Here is a 20,182-nt window from a genome sequence, read left to right as displayed (position 1 = left end):
GTATAATCTTTTTACAAAACTAGCTAAAACTAAATGAAATTATAGGTAGAATATCCTTTGTTTTAGTGTTGGTCAATTTATTTTGAGACGTGGATTTTATTTATTTATTTATTTATTTCAAATCGAGTAGTTTCACATTAGCTGTGGGCTGTAACAGTGACTTGTAGTGGAAACAGGTGATAAAACAGGTGGAATACTTCTCAAGGGAAAAACTGCATGAATCAAGCTCACACAAGATGACTGAGTATCTTGACACACTAGCTTCTCTCAGTAGCTCCAGTAAAAAACAAGCAACAAGTTTCACCAGGTTGGAGACAACTATTGTCATCGTCCTAAAATAATCACCCAAGTTTTTTGTTGGCAAAACTGAGTTATACCATTATTTTATTAAGGTGTCACTATAACGGACTGCTTATAGTGACCAAATAGCTGCTGGTTAATTAACTCACAGGAACATCACAAGTTGGAGGATGCAWTGGCAAATATGTTTATTCAAACTATAAACAAACTAATATTAGAACTAATAAAAACTAAACTAAAAATAAGCATTAAAAATGCTATAATTAATAAAAACTAGCAAATCCACTGTAAAATCTAATTAAAACTGAATTAAAAGAGAAACGTCACAACAAAATAAAACTGAGCTATAATGAAAAATCCAAACTATTCTAACCTTGTTTCAGGGTACGATGATATCTCTGACTGCATCGACCTCATCATCTGTCTGGGGGGTGATGGGACTTTGCTCTACGCCTCCTCTCTTTTCCAGGTATTTAAAAACCTGAAAAAGTACTATTATAAACAGTTAGTTGTCAGTAAACAAAACTTTTTTATTATAAAGATTTTATTCTCAAATCTAAAGGAGCTCTGCTGATTGTCGTGGTGGTTGTGTGCAGGGCAGCGTCCCACCGGTTATGGCCTTCCACCTGGGCTCCTTAGGATTTCTGACCCCCTTCAAGTTCGAGTCCTACAAGACTGAAGTCACCAAAGTGCTGGAAGGTAAACACGCAGCAGCTTTTATAGATCTAAACCTCTGAATCAGCAGCTTCACGGTGCCGATGTTCCTCTGGGCTCCCAGGCAACGCGGCCATCACCCTGCGCAGCCGCCTGAAGGTGAAGGTGGTGAAGGACATGCTTCAGAGGACCGGACAGCAGCCCGGCAGCAGGGACGCCCAGCTGGAGTCTAACGGACTCCTCCCTCACGGACACACCAACAGCGAAGCCGGCAAGGTGACCCTGCAGCTGCAGGTACGACCCGGCCAGGAGCAGACTTGTTAAAGCAGCGGTTTTTCTCAATTAAAACATGGAGGAAAAAAAAAAGAAACATTTCCGGTGGATGTTTCTGCATTTAACTGCCGTCAAAACTTTTCCTCTTCATTTTATATTTCACTCACAGCGTGTGCTTTAAAGTAAAAATGTGTTTTGTGTTTATCAAGTTAGAAACATCTGAGTCAGTAAATATAAAGAACAGCTATATCAGCCCTAAGCCAGGTTTGTTTTATATCGCTGTTCTTAAATGAATTCCTTTCAGACTAATGTCACACTATAACCTTTTAGACACCAACAAAGTAATGCAGTCATAACAAAATGTTTGTCAGTCTGCATGAGTTGTGTCAAATGTTTCTGTGACAGGACCTTCAGTTCTTCACATTCTGCAGATATTTAGGGCCTGGTGTGACCACAGACTGCTGCTGGGAGCTGTTAAAACTGCCTGTGTGCGCACGCTGGGCGTGTGCGAGGGTCAGTCGGAGACCATCGCCCAGGTTTCCATGGCGACAGACATAACAGAGGCGCAGATATGTGGACTGTTGTGAAGTTCTGTTGAGCCAGTCGCCATGGAGACAGTGGCGTCAGCGGCGCAGTCATCGTCAGATGGATGTTTAATGATTCCTGATGCTCAGGGTCTGGCACAGCGTGTAGCTAAACAACATGCCTCATGACTGGAGTCACACACACACACACACACACACACACACACGTTGCTGCGTGTTGTCCTCTTCATCGCAGCGCTCTCCTCCTCGTCTTCATCAGTAAAAGAAGCGATGATGATGATGAGTTTTTCTGGTCTCTGAAGTTACAGCTGACGTGACATCACGTCTGCAGGATGTTTGTGTTCAGATGTCAGAACATTTGCCAGACTTCACAGGTGTGTGTGTGTGTGTGTGTGTGTGTGTGTGTGTGTTTTGGCTACAGAGTGAGGACCATGTTAGGTTTTTAATCAACAAAATGAGGTCATTTTTGGAAAGTGAGGACATTTTCCTGGTCCTCACTTTGTTTGCAGCTCTGCTGTGCTTTACTAGTTAGGTTTAGAGGTTTGGTGTGAATTAAGTTTTGGTTCAGGTTAGGGTTAGCTATAGACCAGTTATGGTTAATTTTAGTGAAAAAATCTGGGTTATGCATAAATAGAGTTACAAAAATAAGTGGGGGGGGGGGGGGCTTGTTTTTTCTACATTGTGGGGACAATTTTCCCAAAAAAAAAGCAGCCTCATGGGGACTGAACATGCACCGTGTGGACCAATGCCCGGTACCCACGGGTCCAAATGCAAATTGCAAATTATGGGTGGGGGGTTAGGTGTAGGACCATGGTGTGAATTGAGTTTAGGTTCGTTTTAAGGTCAGATATGTACCTGTGACGTTAATTTTACGGTAAATGGTCAGATATGTACCTGTGACGTTAATTTTACGGTAAATGGTCAGGGTTAGGCTATAAAGGTGGCGCTGTGGGTCACTTGTTTTTTCAGCTGCAGAATTTACTTTCCTGATTTTTATTTTTTAATTTATTATTATTTTTTTCTTAAAGGCCAGGAACAGAACTGGGACTGTTCTGGTAAATACTAACAACCATTCAAAATAAAAGTGGTTTCAAAATAAAAGCAGCGTGAGGGTGAATCAGGGCTTAACATCCTGTCTGAACAGCTGTTTCATGCTCAGCGAGGTCTGATCAGCACTGTGCTGTCTGTGTGTGCAGGTGCTGAATGAAGTGGTGGTGGATCGAGGCCCGTCCTCCTACTTGTCCAACGTGGACCTGTACCTGGATGGACGTCTCATTACTTCAGTGCAGGGAGACGGTGAGCAGACCCCCCCCTCTGTTCAGAGAAAACACCCATAAAATAAAACCATGTCTTCTCTTTCTGTCCTCCAGGTGTGATCGTGTCCACGCCCACGGGGAGCACGGCGTACGCAGCTGCAGCAGGAGCCTCCATGATCCACCCTAACGTCCCCGCCATCATGGTCACGCCCATCTGTCCACACTCACTCTCATTCAGGCCCATCGTGGTCCCTGCTGGAGTGGAACTAATGGTAAAAATAAAACAGATCAAGTTAAACCTTTAGATCTCAGCTGCCTCTCAGGTGAAGTAACGACGTTCTGACGTGTCTCGAACAGATCACCTTGTCTCCTGACGCAAGAAACAACGTCTGGGTGTCGTTTGACGGCAGGAGGAGACAAGAGATCCAACATGGAGACTGGTGAGTTTCATCTCATCTGTTTTCATTGTTTTAAGTTTTTCTTTTCTAATCAGTTTTTTCCCCCCTCAACAGTATTAAGATCACCACGTCTTGTTACCCGGTTCCGTCCATCTGTTGCCACGACCTGGTGTACGACTGGTTTGAGAGCCTGGCTCAGTGTTTGCACTGGAACGTCCGTAAGAAGCAGGCTCGGCTCACTGACGTGTCCGACTCGTCAGACACGGAAAACTGAAGCCTCACCTGCGTTTTTTTGTTTTCCCCCCATTATTAAGATGTTCGGGGGATCCAGTTTGTTCAGAAATGAGATGAAGATCGGACTGTGATGGAGTCAAGTCAGCACATAATCACTTGTTTAAAGAGCTCGTTACACGTGTTTTATGGACTAAATGCAGAAAAAGCATGTTTCTCCTGCAGAGAAAAATAATAATGCATAGTGAACCCATAGCTTTTCATCATTAACCTGTAGGCTGCATCACTTTCATCACATCAGGGCTTTTAAATAGGAAAAACATTACGTGACTTGCTCAAATTAAAAGCGAAACCAATTCCGACCAATCTCAAATCAGTCCTCAAATGTAAATTTGTACATAAAGGATTTGAGTAAATTTATTTGTTATATTTATGTGATGTATTTATTTTCAAAATAGTTGAAAATGTTTCTAATTAGACGGCTGTAATTGTTTTCTGCTGTATATTTTGTGAAATTTAGACCCTTTTTGTTAGCTAAAGCTTCAGCCTTAAAGCTGAATTCAGATCACATGTAGCAGAAATCATGACTGAGAAACTCAAAAAGACTGAAAATAAAGCGTAACTCTTCAGATTATAGTTTGTTTTTGGCAGTGGGGTGTTGTCAAACCGAACACGCAGCAGTGAAATTCTAACAGAACTTGCAGTTAAACTCACAACTTGAGTGCTGTTGTAGATAACCTGCAAGGTAAGTGATTTCATCCAGCAATAAAATAAAATAAGTCTGAACAGAAAGGCGCTTTCTAGGTTTTTATTGCAATGATAACATACAGATATATTCCAGACAGTTTCAGTAAATTACAGTCCAATAACGCAGGAGACAGTCTTCAGAATATCGACTCGGTGATCAAAAAGGACACAGTTCTCCACCAGAGAGAAAACATGGAAGTTTTTTATATATATATATAATTTTTTTTTCATTTTTTCCCCCCCAGAAATGTGCGAAGAGAAGCAGCAGCAGAGAGTAATACTACGACACACAACAGACCGATACTGTGCAACAGTCAGGAACAACTGGGAGAAGTGATTTCAGTCTTTTTGTCTAAATTGCTTTCTGGAGTAAAGTGAGACGAGACTTGAGTTTGTTACAGAGATAAAAACTAACAAAAATAACACAAAAAGACGAGGTGACATGCAAGGAAGTCAGACAGCTACGAACTTAAGTTACAGTAAAAGGAGAAAAACTAAAAATGGTCTGAGTGACATGAAGAACAAAACGCTAAAACGATGAGACGGCGTCACAAACCATGTTTTTTCTAACTTCAGGTTAATAATTGACAGCCGTTAGTGAGAGAAAAGCAGGTGTGGCGACGCACAACCAACCACAACAGTTAATAATGGAAAACATAGAAATGTATTTTTTTAATCCCAGATGCTTCAAATAATTGTTAATCTCATGAAAACAAAAATAAACTCTGGGGAAGAATCCTCCTCCTCCTGACACCAACAGGTTTTCTTCAGTTTCTTTTTGAGTATTTTCTGCATATATCTGATACAACAAAAGAACTCATATATAAATGATACATCTGTATGTTTTATATTTAAATATAATCCTCGCTATGATTAAAAAGGCGCATCTAAAACATGTCTACTTTGAAGATGAGGTGAGGGGAAACAGCTTGGACCTCGATAACCGGACCACGGCTTCAGCTGATCAGCGAGTGGAGCTGAATTTAAAAAAAAAAAAAAAAGGAAGTACGGTCACCACTTCCACACGACGGCTTGTGCAAGATGATGAAAGTCGTTGGGATTAAAAGTCTAGTGCGAATATTATTTAATGGTTTCATTGAGACCAAAAATGTTTGTTGAGCTGTACGTTAACAACCTTTTTTCTGTGCTTTGTGACAAGTTTGACACTGCGGTCGCAAAATAAACAACGTAGCCCCCTTGCTTTTATATTAAACAATTCATAATGGTAATCTGGTGTTTGGCACTAGTTTTGTTATCTGGTACAGTTTAGTTGTTTAGAAACGTCAGCAATCTTTAGACGTACATCAGTGGGGTCCAGTTGCCCCGTAAAGAACAAGTTTTTCACGCTGAGAGGAGAATTGCACAATGATCATGAGCCATTTAAATAAAAGCTGAAAATGACCAGTACCTGACCGTCCAAACACTCGATCTGCCACAACACGGTCAATTTCATTAAAAGTTTCATTTGAATAAACTACAGGATTTGGTCCATCTGGTTTAGTTCAGGTTTCAAAGCCGACGTTCTGAACGTCTCTGCCTGAGGAAGCTTTCAGCGGCGTTCGACTGACACCAAACAGAAGCGAGGAGACGAGCGCATCTATAACCGATCATCTTCCTCGTAGCTCAAACGGTGGAAATAAAAAACACCAGAGGATGCGGTGGTTTTGGTCTGACAGGTTCCTCAGGCAGACGCGTTCAGCTGCAGCGTCGTTTCAAGATAAATAACATTTAGGAGGGAGGAATCACAACCACCACTTATATGGTTTACTCTGTTCTGGTAGCCGTAAAACTTTGTGTTGTGTCTGTCCCGGTTCTGTTCGGTGGACGATGGAGCCTCTCCACAGTCAGAATGGAGGACTGGCAGGGAGGAGGGGAGGAGGGGACAGAGAAAACAAGGTGGTGGGATTGGAAGGTTTATGTTTCAGCAGTCTGTGCTTCAGTCTCACTCCTGCATCCTTGTTTCCTCACTTCCGATTCCTCGTCTTCCTCCTCCTCATCTTCATCTTCCTCCTCCTCCTCTTCAGTGTGCTGGTCGAGCTCCTCCCTGGTGATCATTTCAAAGTCGTTTCCGTTGCTGTGCTGCGAGCCGTCGTCCTCCCGCCGGTCGCTGTCTGTGTCCGAGTGGCGCTCCTCAGCTCCCTCCCCGTCCGCCTCTTTGCCCTCTTCTCGCTCCTCCTCGTCCTCTTCCTCGTCGTCCTTCTTTTCGCTGTCGGACTTCTCGTCGCTGTCGGACTTCTGAGCCTTTTGGGCGCCGCCGTCCTTCTCGGTCTTGTCCGAGCCCTTCCTGTCGGTGGCTTTCGGTCCTTTGTACTCGTGAGTGTAGAGCGGCCGGAACGAGTCGATGAACCCGACGTCCGCCGTCAGGTTGGGGAGGAACCAGAAGTGATGTCGCCCACCGGTCACCAGCCAGATGATGAGGAAGAGGATGCAGCGGGCTGAGGAGAGAGGAAACAACGGATGAGACTGAGCTCACTGGTTTTCACATTTACTGACACGTGTCCTCTATGAATACTTACCGACAGCTAGCAGCAGGATGCTGGCCACAAAGCAGCCGGCTGCAACACTCAGATAGTAAACTCCAACACGCATCTCAGCTGGCCACAGTGGGAAGAGCGTGGCTGCAATCACTGCAATAACTGGGAATAAATAAACAAATCAGTACAGGATTATCCCTCGTTCCCTTCCTGTTCAGTAATTATCACTTAAATGTCTTTTGTCTTACCGAGGATAAGGCCCATAGCAAACGTCTTAAAGTGGACAGGATCATAAATCCACACATAAACCTGCAGGAGAGAGATTTTAGTTTTTCATGTGCTAAATGCTCAACACTTCCTGTTTCTGATGATTGTTTGGATTCTCACCTCGTTTCCATCCAGAAACAGTTGATCCTCATGAGGCTCCAATTTGAACTTCTTCTTCACCTCTTTCTTCTTTTTTGGAGTTCCTGGACTGTCGTCCTGTTCATGAAAGAACCACATTATCTATATTCAAACTGTATCTTTATACACTCAAAATGTGACCAAACAGACTGTGTATAAAATACTTCCTGCTTAAATGTTCAGTTTTAACAGGGAACAAAGCAGCGTTGTGTTTGGCTCTACAGAGAACTGGAATAGAGTCGAGTTTATTTTTCACACAGTTGTGTTCTGCTCGTCTTTACAAAACACCAGGTCCACACCAGTGGAACTTAAAGACCTGCACTTTAAACCTGTGCAGCAGGTCCATATTCACTCACTGAGGGTCCAGTTAGGACATCTGTCAGCTTAAAGCAAATATTACCGTCAGTCAGAACAAACAGTTTGGGGGCGTCTCTGATTCAGACTGGTCCAAAATGTCCTGATCTCTGACAATAAAATGTTTGTTTTTTGTTGATGCCTCTACTCACACTTTTCTCTTTCTTGGTTTCTGCGACCTCAGACTCTTTCTTCTTTTCCTTCTCCTTCTTCCCCTTTTTCTCCTCCTCCTTGCTGCTGTCGCTCTTGACTTTTTCCTTCTCCTTCTCTTTCTTGGGGTCTTTCTCCGGCTTTTTCTTCATCACCTTGAGCGCTCGGTGGAAGAACTGCTTCTTAAGAAGTCTGAGGAAAACACGAGGCGCAGTTTGATCGTCAGGCACTAATGTAATTCACAAATTAGAGTTGATAAGTTTGATTTTAAACTCCAAAATAAAACATTCAAATATCATAAGGATGATTCTGCTTTGGTTTTGCTGAACCGAAAAAAAGCACTTTCTCAGTAATTATATATTTTGGTAGTAACATCTTTGGGAAGTGTAACTTTAGGCACAAGAACAAATACAGATTTAGCTACTTCAGCTTGCACATAAAAAATAAAAGGAAATTAAAAGCCATGCTGCTCAGAATAAATGAGGAGTGTGTCAGAGCCGACCTGTTGCAGTAATCCACCACCGACTCTCTGCTGGTGAACACAGCCTCCTCTCCCTTCTTAGCTTTGGCCCATTTGGAGTCCAGCAGACAGTCCACCGCCTTGGAGGCTACATGTACAAACACAAGACAACAATCAGGACTTGAATCAAAATGTCACGTAGATATCAATAAATGTGGTTAATGCCTCACATCTCTTGAAGTTCTTTTATTTTAGCCACTCCAAAACCAAACAGCAAACGAGCTGATCTGACGAACTTGCAGCTCAAATATTAAACCAGAAGTTATAAACCGACTTTATCATTCACTCAGATTCCACAAGTCCAATACACCTGCTCTGAGCCTTGGTTTCTGTTAACGACTTGATTCGACTCATGAGAGCGTTCTCCATGAAACCAGCTGCCGATAATTACACCACCAACAATAACTGAGCCTGACAGCCGAACAATGAGCTGAAAGAAACAGCTACAATTACCACCGATGTTTTACGCTTCCGCCAATCAGTCAAGCTGATGTCTCCAGACTGGCTGTAATATACAGTATGGGATGAAAACTTTAAAAAGGTACCATATTTATTCATGTATAATACGATCTCATGTATAATACAAACCCCCCTTTTTTGAGCTTAAAAAGCATAAAAAAATTAATCCTCAAACTACCTCCAATTTCATACAGACTTCAAGATTTTTCAGCCTTTGCAGTCTTTATACATATCAGTAAAATGATCATCGGACTGTTCTTTTTATTTTAACAGCATGTCAGAGTCAAGTCAGAGACTTCACATGAGATTTGGGCCATCTTGTGGGGCAAAAGCAGATTACTTCCTACTCGAGAGCGCCCCCTCTGGTGGGGAAACATTTTTCAGGGATACAAACTTTTTCAAAACACCGGTAGACGGCCGCCATTACAGACGAACGTGATTTTGTTGTTGTTCCAGCAGCGCCCCGGTCACACGCTAACGTCATTAGTTCATTATCATTAATAAGGTGCAGGACTGCTTTTTTCTTTTTTTTTCCACATCATGTCGCCTGCCTGGATCTGTTATCTCGCTCTGAAGCACAGAGGAGTGTCAGAGGTAAGTTTGCTTCAACTGCTTTTTACGATGTGGTCTCATTTCCGGACTCAGGCATTTTGTGAATGAAGCCGATATTTCAGTTAAAATACACAAGTGAAAATATTTATCTGAGTATAGTACTACCCCCCCAACTTAATGGATGATTTTATGGATTTAATTTTACGTATTGTACTTGAATAAATACGGTATTTAATGGGTGAGAAAACAAATGTAAGTTTTCTAACTAAATGTGGAATACAGGATTGATTTCTCTGTTTTGCCTCTGAGTAATCATGTTGCCTAATGTCCAAAAAAATGTAGAAAATCACAACAGCAACATTATGTCACTCTGAATTTTACATTCAAAATGAAGCTACAGATTAGGGATATATATTTCAGCATGCTCATCAATCCAAAAAATAATTAAATTTTTGAGTAGATGTGAAGCCGTATGTGATGGGAAATACTTTAAAATCAAAGGTAAGCACAATGCATATTGTGTGATTACTCTGCAGAAGCTGCACCTCAGAGAACACAACATTTCCCATGACAAATGTCACAAAGCTAGATGAAAGTAAACGCAGTGAGGAGAGACAAAGTCACACAGCAGCTGAGACAGCGTGAACACAATTAACCGTTCAGTAACAACGCCTGTGCTTCATGATAACCACGCAGTGATCCACCCTCCACCCAGAACCGAAGCTGCGTCTTCAGCCGAGCACTGACCGATGAAATAGTCGACTCGGTGGCCCATCATGTTCGTCGACTTGGTGGGGCAGTTAAACCGAAGGTACTTGGCCACCGCCTTCTCCTCCTTGGTGGGCTCGCTCACCTCCTGCAGGAACACACACATCAGCAAAGTCAGTCTCACGCCGGGCCAAATAACAATTTTTTATGATAACAGACAAGCAGGAATATTAAAAGACTCAAATCCCAGATGTAGGTTCAAACCATCATCGCAGTCATCACATTAAAAACCAAGCAGTTCTACCACATTCAATAAATTTTATCTTTTAAATTAACTCAGATCTGAAAACACATTCGGAAAAAGTTTTCCGATTACAAGATTTCATCCAACCACTTTTATAATTATAAATGCTGTTTCTTTCCTCAAAGGTGCCAGACCTTCACTGATCCACAGATTTGCAGCATCCGTAAAACAGTTGTTCTTTAATTATAGCTTTTATATTTAGCTTTTGCTTTATCTCCTCAAAACCTTTAGCTTACAGTGACCCTTTCAGGTTTTACTGCATTCTTGTGTTTAGAAAACATCAACAAAACATTTGTAATAAGGGGAAAAAATGATGCTGTCAGTAATTCGGAGAACCAGTTGGGATTAAAAATATTTAATTTTGCTTTCACTTTATTTTGATGCAAACAGAATTTGTTAAAATACAAACTTGGTTTAAATTAAATAAATTATCACTAAATTTGGATAAAACTAACTACATGATATTCAGTAAAAAAAAAGTTATTGATATTCCATTTAGACTTGAGGGTGTTGAGATTAGTAGAGTCAGTGAGGTGAAGTTTTTGGGTGTCATTATRGATGAAAAGCTGTCATGGAAACCTCATATAAATCACTTAAGAATAAAAATATCCAAATCTATAGCAGTACTGTATAATGTAAGGGACTTATTTAATGACAAAGCTTTGTTTATATTATATAATGCAATAATTGTTCCACATTTGATCTATTGTATTGAAGTCTGGGGAAAAGCATGCAAAACAATTACAAATCCCATCTTTATTTTACAGAAAAGAGCTATAAGAATTATTACCAGAAAACATTACAGTCATCCTTCAAATARATTATTTTATCAATTGAAATTATTAAAATTTTGTGAGTTAGTTGATTATAATATTTTGCAGGTCATGTATAAAGCACATAAAAATCAATTACCTTTTAATATCCAATTAAATTTTGCAAAAAGAGTAAGTAATTACAATCTCAAAGGGCTAGAGATGTTTGTAAAGCCCAAGATTAGAACAYATTTAAAAGACCGGTGTACTTCAGTACAAGGAATAAGGTTGTGGAATAATCTGGAAAGTGGTTACAAAAATGCTGGCTCTCTAAGTCTGTTTAAGAAAATGATAAAAGCTAGTTTGTTGAAGAAATATGAATTCCTGTAATGAGCATTCATGAGAATTGTCGCTCAGGAGTGAGTTGAAGTTTTTTGTTATGCTGTTGGAAGACTATTGTTTTAATTTATTTACTGTTTGAAAAAAGGGGCAGATATTAATAAGATTTTTTTCTTCTTTCTGCTACCTTTCATTTTATTTGTGATTTGTATTTTTTTTGTTGAGTGTATATTATTTGTTGTATGTTTTAATGAAATGAATAAAAAATTAAAGAAAAAAAGAAAAAAAATTTTTGAAATTGACAATTTTTTTTCCCTGCCAGCTCCTGTTGAGCTCTGAGAGCTTCATTTGTATAACAGATGGCATGATTGTGAAACTTGGGGATTCCCCTTTTGAAAACTAGGGCTGGAATTCCCTAAGATAACCATCCTGACATGCAAAAAAAAAAAAAAAAAAAAAAAAAAAAAAAAAAGTTTTCAAACCAGCACTCTCAAACAAAACTAGCTTGTTAGGCCAGGTGATGAATGAAAAAACTATGCATAATTTTGAAGCTTTTGAGGTGGAAAATATAAAAACACATTTTTTCTTAAGTAGGCTAGCATATAGAAGGGCTAAATTTGTCATTCGGGTGTAAGCTCTGTCTGCAGGACTATAAAAAATGTTGCATGTATCACATCAGTGCAGTAGTTATAAATTCATGTCTTTTTATTCAATGTTGATAAATACAAGCCTACTTTCATACTCAGTATTACCAGAATCTCCTTTAATGAATTAAACAACTCCAAATGATACTACTACTTGTTTATAACCACATTAAATGTTTTTTACAGTATAATGCGTTGTTAGAAGAGTTAAAATGACCTGTAGCCACTTCATAAACTGTTGCATTATCCAAAACCTACGTTTACACACTGAGCCCATTTATTTTAAATGCACACCGAGCTGAACATAAATGTATTTTGCTGAATGACTTGTTAAATTCCCACAGACTGCTACACATTATGTAAACACGCCAGGTCGAAGCTGACGCAGCTTTTAGCCCTCAAACCTATTTAAAACTGTTCAATTTCGATGAACGCGTCACACACTTTTTACGACAAAAGACAAAAGCAGCACAAAGTGCAGAGACGTCGTTAAAATGTCCAAACCAACATGTGAGTCCTACCGGCGGTGAAAATTACATAAAACTCCAAAACGTCCTAAATAAAAGTAATGTTTGTTTTCGGTGCCAGGCTAATGCTAGCCGCTGTTAGCCTCCATCTGTTTTCATGTGCGGCTTGTTAAGTACGGCTCCTCCTCGTGCGGACGCTGCGACTGAAACGTTTAAAAACAATATGTCCCGGGCGAGTCCTAAGACCTGAGCCCGGCTTTTATTCGCGGTACGTCGAGAGGCAGGAGGGGCGTTTTGTTTTTTTAATCCCGAATGAGGTGATGGTACCTGGATCCGCTTCTTGTGCCTCCTGCGTTCCGCCATGATCCTCCAACTCAGCTTCTCGCGTGCGCATATCGAGCACGCGCACCAAATCTCGCGAGACTAAACGTGAACTAAAGGTGTCCTATTTAAAGAAATGCAGCAAAAAAAGGTAATGATTCAGCTTTTAACACACATTTTAAACTTTTGTTATTTCACAATACTTTTTATTTGAATAATATGGAAGCCCATTTCCGCCACCCTGATAAAAAATAAAACTTGTATCTCATAATTATGACTTAGCTATCTCATAATTATGAGATACTGTCTCATAATATGACTTAGCATCTCATAATTATGAGATACTATCTCATAATTATGACTTAGTATCTCATAATTATGAGATAGTATTTCATAATTATGAGACGCTAAGTCATAATTATGAGATACAAGTTTTATTTATTTTTTTTTATCAGGGTGGCGGAAATGGGCTTCCAAAGAATAATATATTGATTAAGCAAAATAAAATTTCCATAACCTCCTTTTGAATTTTTATTAAGGACCTTTTATTATCTTTTCTTACACATTCAGTTAAAAAAGATTTTACCACTGATTCCTTTGTATAAAAAAGCACTTTATTGCTAAAGAAATGCAAATAAAATAAAATAAATAAAAAAAAACATGCAACATTAAATCAAAGATGAGCAATTCCATTTTTTGGTTGTCAGATTTAATTAAAATAAAATGTGACCTAAAAGAATAACAGGAACCTACATCCAAACAGAGACAACTGTGTGCAACGATAAACAGAAAAAGAAAACTGATGCAGAAACTTAGAGTATCAGGTTTTGCTGTTAAAAATATGTACAAATAAAGAAAATGTAAGAGACATTTGGTCACAGTAAATGAAAACAGCATCTTCATCCCAGTGAAATACTGTGTAAACAACCATGGCAGAAACGGTTCATCAGGCCTGAGGGGTGCAGACTGGTCCGGGCTCAGTTTGTGTTTTATCAGCGACGATCAGGCGGTCTCATTGCTGACTAAAGGAGGTGAACAGTTTTCTGCTTCGTGAAGGTGTTCTGAGGATTTCATGCCGTCGGCGTCTCTTGGGCTCGCCATCATGTCCTCGCTGTTGCAGTTGCCGGGGGAGGGGATCTCTGGGGAGCGGTCCCCAGGCTTCTCGGGGGTGGCCTGCAGGGTGGAGCCGGTCAACGGCAGGTTCAGCATGTACAACATGCTGCCCATCCGCCTGGACACCTGCAGAGGAGGGAGGAGAGGTAACTTTACTGATGTAATGAAACACAATCACTATTGTTCTCTTCATAAGTTTACTGAGCTTTTCTTTGCAAAACAGACATTTATTGTGAGAATTTTGTTACACCCATTCTTTTCATCAAAGCTCTGTTTATCGCCCTCATTTTGGGCACGGTTTAATTTTTATTTTCTAGCTTGTGCACCTGTGAGCGAATCTTCAGAGCTGGCCCCAGTTTGAGCCCCAGTGTGTCCAACAGGTGCTCCTCCGAAAGAAGAGGCAGGGTCTCTCCATCAATCATGTGGTCCTTAAAAACCTGGTAAAACGTTCCCACGTTAGACAAATAAAGGCACAAAGAAAGAAACAAAACAGACGACACACGCAGAACGTTATTTCTGTCCAACCTGAGCGTACTCCGAACACGTGGGAATACTGCTGATGAAGTTGTAGACGTCATTCACCGTCCACTTCCTTATGTCTTCGGGTATTTCGTCACCGTTAAGAAAGAGGTTTGGCGGACCTGGAAAACAAAAGCCTCACCTTCAGTTAAACATAATTTAACACTGAATCGTTGCTCTTTTGTTTAGTGGAACTCACCGGCAGGAAGGAAGCCATTCCCAGGGACGGGGAACATATAAGGCATCCCTGTCAGAGTCCCGCTGTTGGACGGATACATGAATTTCTCCTGGAAAGCAGAGCTGGACATGTCTTTATCATTAGTCCCTGGGTTGGCCGCGTCTGAACACCCGTCTTGAGCAGTCGCACAGGCCTTACGTAGGCCCGCCTCCCCTTCTTTGTAGGTCTTCCTGCTCCCTGCGGCCAGGTCGGAGTCTATTTTGACCTGACGGTGCGTCTTGCCGGTGGCGCACTCCTCTCCGACGTCCCCCTTTGCCTCCGTCTCCTTCTCCTCTCCGGACGTGGCCTCGGGGCTCTGCTCTACACTCTTGTCTTCCACCGGACCCTTCAGGCTGGGCGCGTGGTTCTCCGAGCTCTTGTGGGCGGCCGGCCTCCTCCCGGCCCTCCGGCCCCTCTCCCTGTGCAGCGCGCCTATCGGCGGGTAGGGGCTGGCCGACATGAAGATGCTGCTGGAGTGCAGCTCGTCCAGGGAGGGGCGGTGGACGAAGACGTCGTGGCCGTCGGGCATGCGCTGGCGGCCTCTGAACAGCATGGGGTTGGACGGGTACGACACGGGGTTCTCCATTCCCATCAGCCCTTTCTGGTGAGCGTTCTCCAGCTCCTTCTGGTGCAGGATGGCGTTCATCTCCATCCTGACAAAACAGACACATCAAAACATGCTCCTGCATCACGTGTCTGTTTACCATGCTCCGTTGTCAATAAAATACGGGTTTGTGAGGTCTGAACTTAATTGTGTGGGTGGGATATTATTGTGAGACACTCGTGATGCTCACCTTGCTATGTTCTGCTTGTGTATGAGCTCCTGTCGCCGGGCCACTGTTTCCATGGGTTCCGAAGGCACGAAGCTGTATCCGGCTGAGGAAAAAGCAGCGATCAGTTTGAGAGACAGGTTCCCCTGATGTGAATGCGCAAAACTCTGCAGTCCGCAGGGAGAGGGTCTACTCACCAGGTCCAGGGAACGTTCTCCCAGGCAGGACGTTAGCGTGGGGGGGTAAAGGTGGACCGAGGTGAGGCCCCACGTGCATCTGCCGGGCCTCGGACGGAACCATCTCAGCTGGAGGAACCAACTCTCTGTAGAGAGAAAGGCAAACAAGATTTTAAAAAAAAAATCAGCAAAATATGTGTTGGGGCTGATCGCTGAGGTGGTTTTGGTTTTGTGCAAAAGGATCGTTTACACCTCTTTGTTTTTTAATCTTCAGCTTTAAGATTTTGCTGGAAATACTTGAATTTTGTGCCTTCAGGGTTCAAAAAGTGCTGGAATTGTCATTAAAGTATTCACAGTTGCATTGTTTACACAATAAACTGCTGTCATGTTGATTCGCTTGCTTTTAATCAAGACAAGTAAGCAGTGTTGTATAAAGTACCTCAAAGTGATACTTAAATAAAAGTACAAGCACCTTATCGTAAAATTACTTTGGTAAAAGTTAGTCTTTTTTTTTGTTATTTCATAATAATTTTTTCTTTGAATAATATATTTACTAAGCAAAATAAAATTTCCATAACCTTCTTTCCATAAAGGAATATTACTTGAGTAAAAGTCCTAAAGTATCTGATTTATTTTGTACTTAAGTATCAAAAGTAAATTACTGAGTAAAAGTGAGTGGTACGGATTTCCAAAATACATTTATTGGGAGGTGATCTCTCAAAAAAATAAACGTTTTTTTAAAGGCGTGCAGCTGTGATGGATTGTACACGGTGTCAGAATAGTAAATATTTATACTTCTCATCCAACCACAATTAAATTCACTTTATCCAGGTAAAGTTTAGTATAGTAGGATAGTATTAGGATAGTATGCAGAATAGTATTTTTTTAAAGTAACAAGCCGTAATATAGGCGTAACAACTTTCTACTTCTTGCCTTTTTAAAAAAATGTAAGGAGTAGAAGTAAAAAGTAGGCTGAAAAATAATTAAAATACAGATACTCAAAATTTCTACAGTAACAAAGTATTTGTACTTAGTTACTTTACAACTCTGCAAGTAAGCATATAATCTGATTGTGGCTGTGTTGTCTTTAATTCATAACTTCACAAAATATGATTAAATGCATTGAAAAAGTAAAATCTTCAAAACTGACTAAGGTTAGGAATTTATCAAGATGTTAGAGAAACAAAAAATATTTAAAATCTGTTTGAATGTGACTTTATGGAGGGTGTGAAGAGTCAGAACTCGACCTTTCCATGAAGCGGGGTTCAAACTGTGCTGGGACCCCCTGCAACCTTTGCTGCCCCTGGGAGAGGATCTGCGGCGCCATGGCCATCTGGTTCCTCATGATGAGCTCCTGCCTCTGCCTGAGCTCTGCAAGAAACACACCTCATGTTACAGCCAGGCTAAAGAGAAAAACAAAACAAAACAAACGCATACAGAAAAAAAACAGAGATTTGGCCCATTTCAGCTAGTTTCTAGATAGCGTTTGGCTACTTTAGCCAATAATTTGCAACTTATAGTTTCACATTTTAGCTTGCAGTTTACTTTGATAGCTTGTGTTTTGCTTCTTTTAGCTAGCATTTTGCTATATTTGGTATTTAGCTAGTGTTTTTACTTTTAGCAAGCATTTTGCTAATGTTTTGCAACTTTAGCTAGTGCTTAAACATTTTAGCTTGCCTTTTGGTACTTTTAGTTTATAACTAGCATTTGACCAGCTTATCTTTTAGCTATGGTTTGTCTCTTTTCAGTTTTTAACACATTTTCTTATTTAACCTTTTGGCTGGTGTTCTGCTTTTTTTAGTTTGAACCACCCAGTTATTCAGCGCTGATTATTTACTTTGCATTTTAGCATAAAAGTTTGGTCTATAAATTAAATGTGATTTTTAAATGTTCACCTCCAGCTGACATCCCGTTAACCAGCCGATACCAGTGCTTCTCATCCAGGGTCCCCTGCTCTCCCAGTGCCGTCATCTTCCTCAGCTGCTCTCGTGGGGTCATGACAGACGACCTTTAACCTGTAACCAAATCACTGTGAAGAAAACAATCACATTAATAACACAATTTTCTCCAAAGCTGCAAGATTCATTCCCTCTAGTAGAATCTTACAGGACAGTCAACTGTAACTATTATTTACTTAACATACAAACTAAAAGATGCTGTTGTGGTGAATTTACTGATGATGTTTAAACAGATGGTAAGTAATTCAACATGAAGCAGAATCCTTACAGTAGTTATTTTTATCACCACTAGAGGGCAGCAGTTAGCTGACTCGGTAGTTTAAAGATCAGCTTTGAGGAAATTACGTCACTACAAAACTTTAAGTTCTAACAAAATACAGTCTTGTTTCTTTTGGAAAGTCTTTGCAGACAATATGCATCCCAATATTTCCTGTTATCTTTTTCAGAATAATAATAATATTAATGATTGCTTTACTTGCTTGAACCCATACATTTGAATCCTAACCTATTTTAAACACCAGCATAAATGCTCCCTCGTTGATTTTATTCATCTTTCCTTTCTTCTGAGTAACTTTGACCCTTTCATTCAAAACACAGAGTCCAGCTTCAAATGGCCTCATTGTTTTGTCCTAATCAGCAGCCTCTTATTAGCCTTCTGCATTCCCCAAATCCCATTATAAAATATGATACTGCAAGCGGCTCAATAATCCAGTTCTGCTAATCCGAGGCCAGCCTGTGATATGCATTTGAACACATGAAGCACAGTGAACAGCTGTCTTTTCATGTTATTAATCTTCAGATGATTAAATATGTAGTCTTGTACACACATATTATTTTTGCTGTTCCTTCCTTCAGACGAACGCTGATATAAGAAAAGTATTATCCTCAGCCCCTCAAGTTCCATCTGAAACCCATGTAATCTGCGGGCTGTAATCCGCCTGTTATTCCTGCAACAGTCTGCTGCCTACATCTGCTGACCTTCCAACCCCCATCCCCACCTTCCCAGGCCCCTGCTACCCCCAGGATCCTATTAGCTAAGTCCTGGCTATACAGCACTTTAAAGGGATGTGTTGGAGGTAATCCTCACGTTTAGAGTTTTACCCTCAGCAAACCTTGCCTGTAAGCATCCCGGACAATACACCTCTAAGTGCTAAGCCTATTAGTCTCCATTAGCATCCAGGATGTCCTAAAAACACCTTGGGGATAAATCAGGGGATGCAATCGGTTTATGTGGAGCTATGTGGCGCAAACACACACAGCTCCTTCTGCAGACCATCGCTGACATCAGTGAAGGAGGATGGGAAGTCTTGTCAATGTTTACACTCTGAACACCTTTCCACGTGTAAAAACTGGGAGTTTAAGCAACAGGACGAATTACAAGATAATTAGGAGATTTGTGTTTGGAATTTAAGTGGATGAGCAGCTCACACAGATAACAGTTTAGTGTTTGTAAAGAGAATTAGCCAACACACGTATAACATAACTGATCTAAACTGTGCAGAACAAGTGCTGACTCTGTAGAGCTTTAAAAATTAGGTTTTAGAAATAGAAAAATAAGAAACCTGCAATATTTGCAAAGAAATACAAAATATTGTCACATCTAGTGGACGGTGAGTGGAAATAGAACCAAAATTTCAGGAATTTTGTGGTACTTTTAATTAAAAAAAACTAGTAAACAGAAATATTCATTAGAATTAACTTACAATCAGACAAAAAAAAAAGCTAAAAAAATGTCATAATATCCTAATTATTTCTACTTATTAGCACAAGTCTCTGCCACTGATGCTTTGCGGGTCAAAAGCTAAAAAAGTTAAAGCACCACTGATCTACACCAGAACTCAATTGAACCAACAAAACTGCCAAAACCCAGAGGAAAACACAAGAAGGATCAACACAAAACAAAGCTAAAATCCAAACACTGCGTTAAAAAACACATTTTTAAAAAAACCCTAACATTTTTCCTCAAACATCTGCTTGTAAAATATTCCAATATGAGAAAAATATACCGTAACTTCTAATACTCAAACAACTGTTTTAGTGACAACTGATACGTCAAATAAGAAATGTTATTGTGAGGCACAGTTGGTGCAGTTTTATGCAACATAGTTTAAGTAAAACATCCCAAATATAGAAAGCTTTATACTGTATTTCTGCTGAAACAGAACAGTCCTCTCAGCTGTTGTGTTTGTTTTCCCATAAAATCAGATTTTGCACCGTTTGAAGGCCTGTTGCCAGTGAACCTCACGTGTGCTGTTTTAAGTGGCTCCCGCACTTGGTGAGTGAAACCGTCACGAATGGCTGGAGCCACAAGAAAGCCTTGTCATATTAGCCCGGTGAGCAGAGGCCACACCACAGCTGCCAAATCCGGGGATTGGACTCCTCGGATTTGCAGTTGCCTGCTTAATCTCATTACAAGAATGAATTAAAGGGGAAAAAACTGCTGACAACTTAGATGGAGCCCCGAGGAGGTCATATCAGACAGGACAGAAGCAGTGTCTAGCCCCTTCCTAATCCCCTGACACAATATAACACACACACACACACACACACACACACACACACACACACACACACAC

General features: G+C 40.7%; 3 protein-coding genes across 6 annotated transcripts in view; 1 reads left to right on the top strand and 2 right to left on the bottom strand.

The window, feature by feature from the left end:
• The window catches only part of nadkb (NAD kinase b), a 12,380-nt gene extending 6,975 nt beyond the window's left edge, over window positions 1-5,405 (top strand). For all 4 annotated transcript variants that reach the window (XM_014007406.1, XM_014007403.1, XM_014007404.1 and 1 more), the window contains 7 exons: window positions 684-769; window positions 897-999; window positions 1,079-1,248; window positions 2,969-3,068; window positions 3,143-3,300; window positions 3,386-3,468; window positions 3,541-5,405. In XM_014007406.1, coding sequence (XP_013862860.1) covers window positions 684-769; window positions 897-999; window positions 1,079-1,248; window positions 2,969-3,068; window positions 3,143-3,300; window positions 3,386-3,468; window positions 3,541-3,700 — 860 coding nt within the window. In that variant the 3' untranslated portion in view covers window positions 3,701-5,405. The remainder of the gene's footprint in view (window positions 1-683; window positions 770-896; window positions 1,000-1,078; window positions 1,249-2,968; window positions 3,069-3,142; window positions 3,301-3,385; window positions 3,469-3,540) is intronic.
• A 995-nt stretch (window positions 5,406-6,400) lies between these two features.
• Window positions 6,401-12,940, bottom strand: sec62 (SEC62 homolog, preprotein translocation factor; the record flags this gene model as incomplete). The annotated part of the gene is given in 8 exon segments (XM_014007401.1): window positions 6,401-6,839; window positions 6,921-7,040; window positions 7,127-7,187; window positions 7,266-7,361; window positions 7,790-7,979; window positions 8,290-8,395; window positions 10,066-10,174; window positions 12,860-12,940. Coding segments are annotated over 8 exon segments (1,157 nt in total), but the record flags the coding sequence as incomplete, so codon positions are not given.
• A 505-nt stretch (window positions 12,941-13,445) lies between these two features.
• The window catches only part of samd7 (sterile alpha motif domain containing 7), an 8,603-nt gene continuing 1,866 nt past the window's right edge, over window positions 13,446-20,182 (bottom strand). The window contains exons 2-9 of the mRNA XM_014007400.1: window positions 17,544-17,677; window positions 16,896-17,019; window positions 15,670-15,794; window positions 15,497-15,578; window positions 14,685-15,355; window positions 14,492-14,607; window positions 14,293-14,403; window positions 13,446-14,092 (exon numbers count right to left, since the gene is read on the bottom strand). Coding sequence (XP_013862854.1) covers window positions 13,856-14,092; window positions 14,293-14,403; window positions 14,492-14,607; window positions 14,685-15,355; window positions 15,497-15,578; window positions 15,670-15,794; window positions 16,896-17,019; window positions 17,544-17,646 — 1,569 coding nt within the window. The 5' untranslated portion in view covers window positions 17,647-17,677 and the 3' untranslated portion in view covers window positions 13,446-13,855. The remainder of the gene's footprint in view (window positions 14,093-14,292; window positions 14,404-14,491; window positions 14,608-14,684; window positions 15,356-15,496; window positions 15,579-15,669; window positions 15,795-16,895; window positions 17,020-17,543; window positions 17,678-20,182) is intronic.

Source organism: Austrofundulus limnaeus, unplaced genomic scaffold (genome assembly GCF_001266775.1).
Source record: "Austrofundulus limnaeus strain Quisiro unplaced genomic scaffold, Austrofundulus_limnaeus-1.0 Scaffold42, whole genome shotgun sequence".
NCBI lineage: Eukaryota > Metazoa > Chordata > Actinopteri > Cyprinodontiformes > Rivulidae > Austrofundulus > Austrofundulus limnaeus.
This window is presented reverse-complemented; position numbering and strand designations above follow the sequence as displayed.